Source organism: Coloeus monedula, assembly GCF_965178545.1.
Source record: "Coloeus monedula genome assembly, chromosome: 10".
Lineage (NCBI taxonomy): Eukaryota > Metazoa > Chordata > Aves > Passeriformes > Corvidae > Coloeus > Coloeus monedula.
Genome location: NC_138790.1, coordinates 22289467 through 22299151, shown reverse-complemented (window position 1 = coordinate 22299151; position 9685 = coordinate 22289467). Strand labels below are relative to the sequence as shown.

The following is a 9685-nucleotide window of genomic DNA, read 5'->3' as shown; positions in this document are numbered from 1 at the left end:
GAGCTTTCCAGTGTGGGTTTGAAGGTCAGAAGTCACTGAGAATAAGCAGATTTCCTCTCCCTGCTAACCTCCAAGGGCCATCCAGCTCATCCCAGTCCCCGGTACTCAGGATTGACACCAAATACTCAGTTCTATGACTGCTGTGTGTAATTATGGAGATATCTTGATGGAGTTTGGAACTCAAGTACTCAGTGCAAGCTCAGATGTGGGGCAGCACTGTCAGCCCCTGCTGCTGTGATCCCTGTCCTCTTAAAGGCACTTTCCCTGGGAACCATACATATTTATAGATAGATGGACAATTTATCCTGCTTTGGGCTTCAGGCTTCTCACCCCAGTTCAGCTTCCCCTTTCTTCCCACCCACAGGCTCTGCAAATTATTCCTGCCAGCCCCACACTGTGCCCCGTTGCAGCTGAGGGCCATGGGGAGGGTCTTTACCCCTGGGGGTCTCAGCATGGCAGGTTGTGGCAGGAGGAAGAACCCTGAAGCAGCTGCTGGGGGAGAAGCACAGAGGCTTTACAGCTCCCAGCCTGTTGTGTCAGCAAAACTATCCTTATCTCAGGACCCTTATCTGCTAGCAGTGCAAATAATTTCTAAATGAGCTGGAAGGAGGAAGACTGATGAATGCAGTTTTGCTGGAAAATGTTATCGGGTTGGGAACAGGGATGGCTGAACACTCCCTTATCTGTCCTGGACAAGAAGTGGGGGATAACAGGGTCTCCCCAGCCTGACTCAGTGACAGCACTGCTCTCAGAAGCATTTTACTCTTCTGTATCAAACTGAAGAGTTTTAGCTATTTGCTTTCAATTCTGCTGTTTGTGCACCTTGCTGTTTATTATTCAGTGCCTTCTGTCCTCTGCCTGCGCCCTGTGCCAGGGATTAAGAAGATGCTGATGCTGTTGTTGGCTTTGGCTCCTGGAGGTTGGGCTTAGAGCATCCTGTTGGTGTGCAGGGAACATCAGTGTGGTGATGGAGCCACTGTGTGGGCACTGGGCCACTGAAAAAAAATCCTGTTGTCCCATGTTCCCATTTAAAATCCTTACTAAACCTCCAACCTGACAGCAAAAACCGTGTAACAAACGTGAGGCTTAAATCATGCTTTAATGCTTCCTGGGATGGGCTGTTTGAACTGCCTTGACATGTTAAATCATTTAATTTAAAAAAAAAAGATAGTAATCTATTAAAGCATTTCTCTCTTAGTTTCTCATTTAAATCCAGAATGGAAGGACAGCAATGGAAAATCTTTCCTGGCTGATGGCGCTTCAGTGTTTTATGAGTTTATTAATGCCCAGACCAAAGGGATTCAGGTACAAAAAGCTGCTCAGGGCAGTTTCCAGGTTCAGAGTGGTCACAGAAACCCTCCTTGGAAACAATCCCTCAATCTCCTCCATGAGGACTTCATGGGATCCAGCTGGATCCAATTTGGGGCATGTTGCAGCCACTGTCCCAGTTATTGCAGGCCACTCCTCCCACCCAGCATTGCTCCAGCATGAGCTGGGGCTCAAATAGCAGCCAGAGAGCTGAGGCAAGCCTCAAAGGGGCTTCATGCCAGCACCCTGCCAAAAATTCCCCACAGGAATTTAGTTATTCCTGTGTCCCCAGGACAGTGAGGCAGCAGTAGGAGGGGGCAGGATGGGCCGAGTGGATTTAGTTGCTGCAATAGGATGGTGCTGACAGGAGTCCCTGCCAAGCCCCACCGGGACACCTGGGGCAGCCCCAGAGCCCTCTGAACACATGATGATAAATAAAATAGATGCCTATGTAGAGTGTATGCAAATATCATATGCATACAAAATGAGGAGGTAACTTGATCCCTTCTGCCCAATAAGAAGCCTTTGCTTTGTTTTTGTCTGTAAAAAGAAACAACAATTGTTCCTATTTTTTGTCTATATTTGGTGTAATCAGATCCCTCCATCACTGAAGCTCATTCCCTGCTGCTGGGTACATCCAAGCTATTATTGAGTATTTATTTTTCCATGGGCCTCTCAGTTTCTAATTACTTTGTGCTGATGTTATGTGACAATGTTGAGTCTGCACCTCCATTAATACCTGCCACATGCTGAGTATATTGTAAACAACACATTTTTCAGATATTTCCTGCTATTATTTACCTCTATATTTCTGATCTTACTGTTTCTGGATATTTAATGAAGCTGCTTTCTGATGGGGTTTTTGGCTGGGAGGGCAAGCAGACAGAAAGCAAACAGGTACATTAGAAGTAACTTAGCTAGTGATGCTTAAAATTGGTGAAACCCTGTGGGGTTTGTTGCTCTTTTTTTAATAGAAGACAGTGAGAGTTTTGCTGCAGCAAAAGTGATAAAAGACTGGCGGTGCAGAAAAATAATATCTCTGTATGCTCACACATAAATAGCCTGTGTGGTGCTGCTACTGCTGCTCTGGCAACAGCCATTTGTGCTTAAAATCTGTTTCTTCTTATTTGACAGACATTGGAATTTTACATGTGTGGGATGTCTCCCATAAACTGATTTTATTTGGAAGACAGCAGCGAAAACATTTTTTTGAGAAATGAAGGGGAAAACCATTGAAAAATGAAAGGGGGAAGAACATACTTGTTATTTTATTTATATATATTTATAAAATATATTTATGTAAGTATCTTGGCTGTATTAAAGCCTTGTAAGAGTTATGGTGCCATTGCCCTCCTGAGCCCTGAGCTGGCAGGTGTTGGCCCTGGCGCATCTGCTGTGCTACCAGTGCAATTTGCAATGATTCTGGTGCTTTGCAATGATTATTCCTCTTCCCAAATTAAACCTCTGGCTTGATGGACCAGGGCTCTCAGCTGGGGGAAGGCAAAGCAGTGCTCCTGGAGCACTCACTCCTGCTGGATTTTGCACTTGCCCCTTCTGGAAATCCTAAAGCACCCTGAGCATCATCTGAGACTGGGGTGTTTCTGTGGCTGCTGAACTTGGCAGCAGCTCCTGTCACCTGTTAGGTCTCTATTCTGTGGGTGCATTATTTTTCCCAACAGCTTCATCCCGTGGCTGACACAGGAGCACATCCCTGCAGATCTGAGGAGAGCCCAGCCCTCCATCTAGCAGGGCTCTTGTCCAGCACTAAACATGGAAAATTCCAACGGTCAATCCTGTGCATGATCAAGCTGTTTGGGATCTTTTAACTTTCAAAACAAACGTGAACAAAACTGGTTATTTCACAGCAGATTCTGTTGGAAAGAAGCAATTGGCAAAGCATGTTCCTGGCTGAGCTATTCTCTGCCTAAGAGCACAGAAACACTGACCTCTGGCTTTTAAAAAAGCTTGCTTCAACTCTAATCTGGGTAATTTGCATAAATTTACATTTGAACAATAACAGGTTCTGTTTCCTGCTTGCCACCTGCATCACACCTGGCCACTTCAGCTGCAAAAATACATGAAATTATGAAAGAATCACAATTTTTCTGAAGCATTGCCTGGAGTCAGCTTCTCATTTGTAGTGGTAGTTTCCTCCACGAACCTTTTAACAATCTAACCATACAAGCTCCACTTAACCTTTTTGTGGTTTCTATGCCTAACACATACAGGGACCATGACCTGATAAAAGTCCTACCTGCACAAGAGCTGCAATAGCAACCACACTCAGAATGGGAAGCTCTGGGTATGGTCAGTGGAGCTTGGGCATCAACACAGGGACAAAACAAAAATGCCTGGCTCGATCTAAAGGAAAATTTTACTAAATTTATTAAGTACTCTAGATCCACAGTTGTTACTAGAATTTTGCTTTTTCAAAGTTTAACAATATTTTCAAGCATTGGGAAAAGAAATTCCTGCCTTCCATCCTCACTGCAGTGAAGCTCAGGGAGCAATACAACCTGCAGGAGCACGTTGGCAGTTTTTTCTCCAAACCCAGCTATGAAATAAATTGCTTTGCTTGCTATCCCAGGCCTTGTTTTCCTCTGACTGGTGACAATCTTTATCTAGGCTCTACCACCACATGGGTGGCTGCCAGCCGGCTTTGAATGGAAGGATAACAAGGCAGTGTGATCCCATTAGCTCCGATTTTTGTTCGTGCTTGTTCCATTTAATCAGAACAGGTTTGTTGTGTCAGTGTGGTGTAAAGGAGATATTGTCACATAAAAGCACAGCTCTGAAACACCAGGTGGGGCTCTGTTTTGAAATACAACTGTTAAGTCAGGCCCTTTGCTTAACTTTGTGCAGCAAAGAAAACAGATCAGATCAGTTTTACAAATACTTGCAGCCTTACTGTGAAAAAAGTGGCTTGTTCAAAACAGTATTAACTACTGCCACTGTAAATGCTTTCTAACAGCAAAACCACCCTTAATTGTTGCTTCTACACTTCCTGATTCTTCTCGTGGGAAATCCCAAGGCAGCACTATCCAGTGGCCCAGACTGCAGCAGGACTTTTGCAGTTTATTTCCACTGAAGCATATGAAGTCCAACACATCGTGTCTTGCAGCCAGTTACACACACTGCTCCCTTCCTTTTGCTACCTCTGAAGCAGCAAAATAAAACAACCACTGAGGCAGACATGGCACAAGTAGCTGTTATTCCACTGCTGCTGCTTCTCTTCTCCCTGGGCCAGGAACAGCTGCTCGAGCACATTGGAAAATGACAAATGATACCCAAAAGGCTGTTGACAAAATTAATTTCCCCTTCTGTATTTCTCATTTCGATTTAGGTAGCAAAAGTGGGTATCATTTGACTGTAAAGCATTGTTTTGTGCTTTGTCAAGTCTCTAAATCATCTGTCTCAGAGGTTTGTCAGTAAAAACAATGCCAATATATTAAAAAAAAAAAAATCATCAGATCAAAAAATTTAGTGGGCACACTTCAGCCCCAACTACCAGACTTATTCAAGCACAAAGTTCAGTATCAGAGTCTAAATGTATCCCTGGTTCATGACACTGAACAAATAGGGCATTACTTATTCCAAAGTTCACCAACACACCGGAACATGAGTAAATATTCCAAGTAATCACCTGCAGAGGACACTACATGGCAATGAAATGCATCTACATGCAAGTTACTGCAACCTCGGTCTCACAAATCCTCTTTCCATAATGAAAACACAAATCTCTCTTGATATTACATGAAGAACTAGTTCATAGTTACGGAATTATTTGTTCCAATGAAGAATTCTCCACTTGTACTAGAGAAATACCTGTTTTAAAGAAATAATCCCAGAAGTCAAATACAAGAACTGTAAAATACATCATAAAAGCAGGAATCTGTATGGATTTTATGGGATTCGGGCACTGTCAATACAGAAGGACATCTCACTCCTTCCCTTAAGATGTTCTAGCTGGTTGCTGGCAATCAGGTTTGTCTCCATATCCTTATTTATCCATCTAATATAACCTTTCAAATCTTTGTTCTCCTGCAGTTTGACTTGTGGTTACACACAGGAATACCACAACCAACTAGTGAATGAGGTAAATCACACCGGAAAAAAAATATTTACGATTTGTAAGCCTATTTTTAAACTAAAATAACTAGAAGTAAACTTGTATTAAGTATTATGCCATTACCTTCACATAAATTCACTGAAGGAGCTAGAACTTTCATTCACAACAAGCTCTAGAACTATTTATACCAACATGATTAACAATTAATTAAACTGTCCTACACATGGGCAAAGGGCTCAGTTTTTTCCTACCGGGACTTTCACCAGCACCAACTGAACAGCTGATTCCTGGCAGTGGAAGGAAAACTGCAAGTCAAACAATTCCCGTGCTGTTTTCTAACTAGAATTTAAGAAAAATACTAGAAAACCAACCATGCTCTGTCCAACAGGGTACAAAATCTTTATTCACCAATAAGTTAGAAGTGTTTTTATAAATAGATGTTCTAGTCTTTTGTACTCTGCACTGAGCATAAAGCCAAGGTTCAGTTACTCCTCAGACTCGGATCCCTCTTCATCCTGGCTGATCTGGAAGTAGCGCAGCTCGTACGTCTCCTTGTCGGACGCGACAACGCGGAGCCAGTCCCGCAGGTTGTTCTTCTTGAGGTACTTCTTGGTGAGGTATTTCAGGTACCTGAAAAGCAGGAATTTCACATTAGAAGTTTCTCACTGAACAAGCATTACTGCTGTCTGCACTACAGTCAAGACAATGTCTTGAGCAGGGCAATACCACAGTAACTATACCCAGATATGGGAAGTTTTCACATGTAACAGGCAATAAAAGTGTATTTTCACTACAAGTATGTAAGAATTTATTATCTGTTGCTTTTTGACTACACAGTAAAATGCCAGCAACTGAAAAGCATTGTTAAGTGGTTCTAAACCTCAGTGTAAGGTAACAGATTCTGGTGCACCTGTACCAGCAAACAAAGAGGGGATGCAAGGAAGGATCCGTACCTCTCATCAATGCACTCAGTTCTTGTGTGTCCTAACAAACCAAACAGTTTAAGGCTTCATTTGGTTTAAAGGGTTTGTTTGCAACAACCCACATCATGCACACATTCATTATAATACAACCAATTAAGTAATCAAACAGCCATCCACGACATTAGTTCAGTGTTATTTTAAAGGTCCATCTTCTCCTGATACATTTCTAAGGACCGATATAACGTACCTCTATTAATATGCTTAGAGTCAACATTAATTAGCAATCAAGCCTTGAGTTTTAAAAAGTGGTTTTTAAATATCTGATATAATAAATCTTTTTAATTACATGTTTCACTAATATTTACAAGTGCTATGAAGGTTAGAGCTAACACCTCTCCAAGTATCAGAAGTGGACTAATTTGAACTCATTTTGCAGGCAAGAGCTGAACATTAATGGGTGTTTTAAGGGACACGGTTTAGTGGTGAATTTGACAGTGCCAGCTTTATTGGTGGACTTGATTGTGAAGATCTTTTGCAAGCTAAATGACTCTGTTTTTATGTTCAACATGCCACAGTTAAAACCCCACAAACACAGCAGAATGACACCCATGCCAACCTTTTAGAGAACTGCTTCTCAGACGTCACTGTGATCTTGTTCTTCAGACGTTCAATATGAACGGTGTTGCCCAAGTTTCCAGTTTTCCCATTGACCTTAACCTTCTCCTTTAGGAACTGTTCCTGTTTCAACATTAAAGAAATAGAACACTAGGGAATGGCACCCTAGGTATGAACTAGGGAAGGGACCCTAGTCAGGTAACAACATTAAAAACCACTGTTTACTTATGTCCTGACAGAAACACTTACAGCACAAAAATATTTTACAGCATGCAATTATTAAGAAATCACCCCAGTGCTAAAACAGAATTTAATTTAGAACAGTTCTATTGCTGGACAGGTATGAAGCATGCTATGGAACCAAATGGCTTTTTAAAATGACAGTATTTTAAAGAACAGCTGATGATTTAACTCATTTAGAATGCAGCTTGTCAACTGCAACTCAGTTACTGCACTAAAGCTTTTATTATACTATGCGTCACAAGAATGAGCAAAACCACAACTTACAAAATTCCCGGAATCAAAGATTCCATCTTCCACAGGATGGGTCAGGTCAAGGCAAAACTTCCAGGTTGACTTTTTGGATTTTCTGTCCTTTTGCTAAAACACCAAAGAATCCCCCATCATTAACAAACCACGCCGCAAAAAACTTTTATCCGACCCAAGCGGGGGACACACACGGTAGCGGGAGCGCCATCTCCCGGCCAACTCTGCTCACTGCAGCCGGCTCGGCCCCGCTCGGCTCGGCTCGGCCCGGCCCGGCCGCCTCCCACAAGAAGCCCTCTCGGGGAAAGCCCCGCTCGCAGCGGGACGGCCGCCGGCTTCTGACCCGTCCCACAGCTCCCACAGCTCCCCCGGCCGCCGCCGCCGCCCCCCCGCTCTCACCGGCGCCATGGCGCTCCGCCGCGCTGCTCCGGCCGAAAGGAAGTGAAGCCGGCCACGCCGCGTTTTTATACCCCCGGCATGTGACGTCACCGCGCAGGCGCACGGAGCGGCGCGGGGCAGGCCGGGAGGGGCTGGCGCTCCCGGGAAGATGGCGGCCCTGGGAAGGGAATCCCGTGTGGAAATTTCCCGGTGTTATTCCCCTGGGACAGGACACGGCCGCACGGGCTCCTCTTCCTCCCACAACCACCCGTCCCCCGCCCCTGGAAGTGGCTGCGAAGTCCCTTGGCAGCCCCACCGCGCTCCCGTCACTGTAACCAGCACCAGCTCCCCACAGCACTGACACCTTTATTATTTCTGGAGCAAAACACACACACACGTACAAATCTTTCCCCTGATCGTTTCCATGGTGTTGAGAACAGTAACAGAGCTTCCCAGACAGACACCGGAGCTGCCGCCGCGCCCGGCTCGCACGGGTTGCAGGGCGGGGGTGTCCCACGAGCAGCAGAAGCCGTGGTGGCCATCGGTGGCCATCGCTCGCCGCTCCCCCGCATTCCAGGAGCCGCGGCAGCCGGGGTTGCTTACAACAGACAGCACAGGACAAAGGGGTTCCGCGATACAGCAAAGCACAGCAAACGTTTCCCTGGAGTTCACAAATCAAGTCCCTCTCGGCTGCCAAATCCTGCAGGGCCACAGTGCAGGTGCTGCGGAGCCTCCGGCCACCTCACGCTGAGCTGCCGATCGCTCCAGGAGCCACACCTTCAGGAACATTCCCAGTGGATACTCGAAATATCCTGAACAAGGTCTCTTTATAGCCTGAAGTTTAGTTGTACTGTAACAAACTACATTCTAATTACTCAATCGAAAAAAAAAAAAAAAAAAAGTGGGATTTATTGAATTTTGAATTCTGTGAGACTGACCTGCAGTAACCATTAAGAGTTAGAACTGTCAACAAACTTGACTTCTTAACAGATTATGTAAAGTTATCTGTATTGTGAAACTACAGACCGTGCACCGTTTCTGGGTACACTTTGGATTAGAAAAACCTGCAAGAGAAACAATGAACTTCAGCTTAAAAAAAAACAGCCCTGAGAACGTGGCTCAACCAGCAAGAGCCCAGTTGAAAAACCACCATTACAAGCAAAAATTAGAAGGATCTATTGGATTCTCAAAGTATTATTTGCCAACATTTGAGGCAGGAAACACTGCAGTCTTTCCAATTGTGTGAAGTTGTTAAGAGAAACTCAATAAACAGGAGCCATAAAAAACCGCCTTATTTGTGTGGAGTGGAAATACTGCTCACCAGCTCCCTGTGTTCACAGGCTTTACTCTAAGCAATTGCCATCATCTGTAAGTTGTTTATGGTTTTGACACAATTTAAGTGTTAAGACAGTAATACAGAACAAATACACCGGTAAGATTTGTTTTAAAGTAAAGCTATGAAAGGAGAACTTCCCTAAGCACTTGGTTATGGATATTAAAAATACACATCTCTATGGACTACTGATCACAAAGTTTGTTGCAACGATTCTGACAGGAAACTGAAGCGTCTTGCTTTGGAAAAAAATGCCTCAATTACATGTTCTAATTTAGAAGCAACTTTTAACCTTACTGAAACTTGGAGATTATGCTTTAAGACATGCTTATGTATTACCTATGGGAAACTTCATGCATGATGCTCTGCACTTCCATGGTGCCTGAAGTGCTTCACAAAGACAACTAAGTATATAAGAACAAACCTATAATGAAGTACTTAATCATTTAAATCTTGCAGAACTGAAGGCTGCAGCAGAAGGACATGTGGAAGTCCCGAGGAGGGCTCTTCCAGCAAGCAGGAGGTCATAAAACCTCTATCTTTAAGTTGCTGTAGTACCTGAAAACTCTAGTC

The 9685-nt window shown here is 44.0% G+C and overlaps 1 protein-coding gene across 1 annotated transcript; it reads right to left on the bottom strand.

Moving 5' to 3' along the window:
* Positions 1-5758: 5758 nt before the first annotated feature.
* Positions 5759-7830, bottom strand: RPL22L1 (ribosomal protein L22 like 1). Its single transcript, XM_082287939.1, has 4 exons — positions 7801-7830; positions 7423-7515; positions 6917-7038; positions 5759-6007 (listed from the first exon to the last, which is right to left on the bottom strand). Exons 1-4 carry the CDS (start codon positions 7807-7809, stop codon positions 5863-5865), a joined length of 369 nt encoding a protein of 122 aa, XP_082144065.1. The 5' UTR covers positions 7810-7830; the 3' UTR covers positions 5759-5862.
* Positions 7831-9685: the final 1855 nt, after the last annotated feature.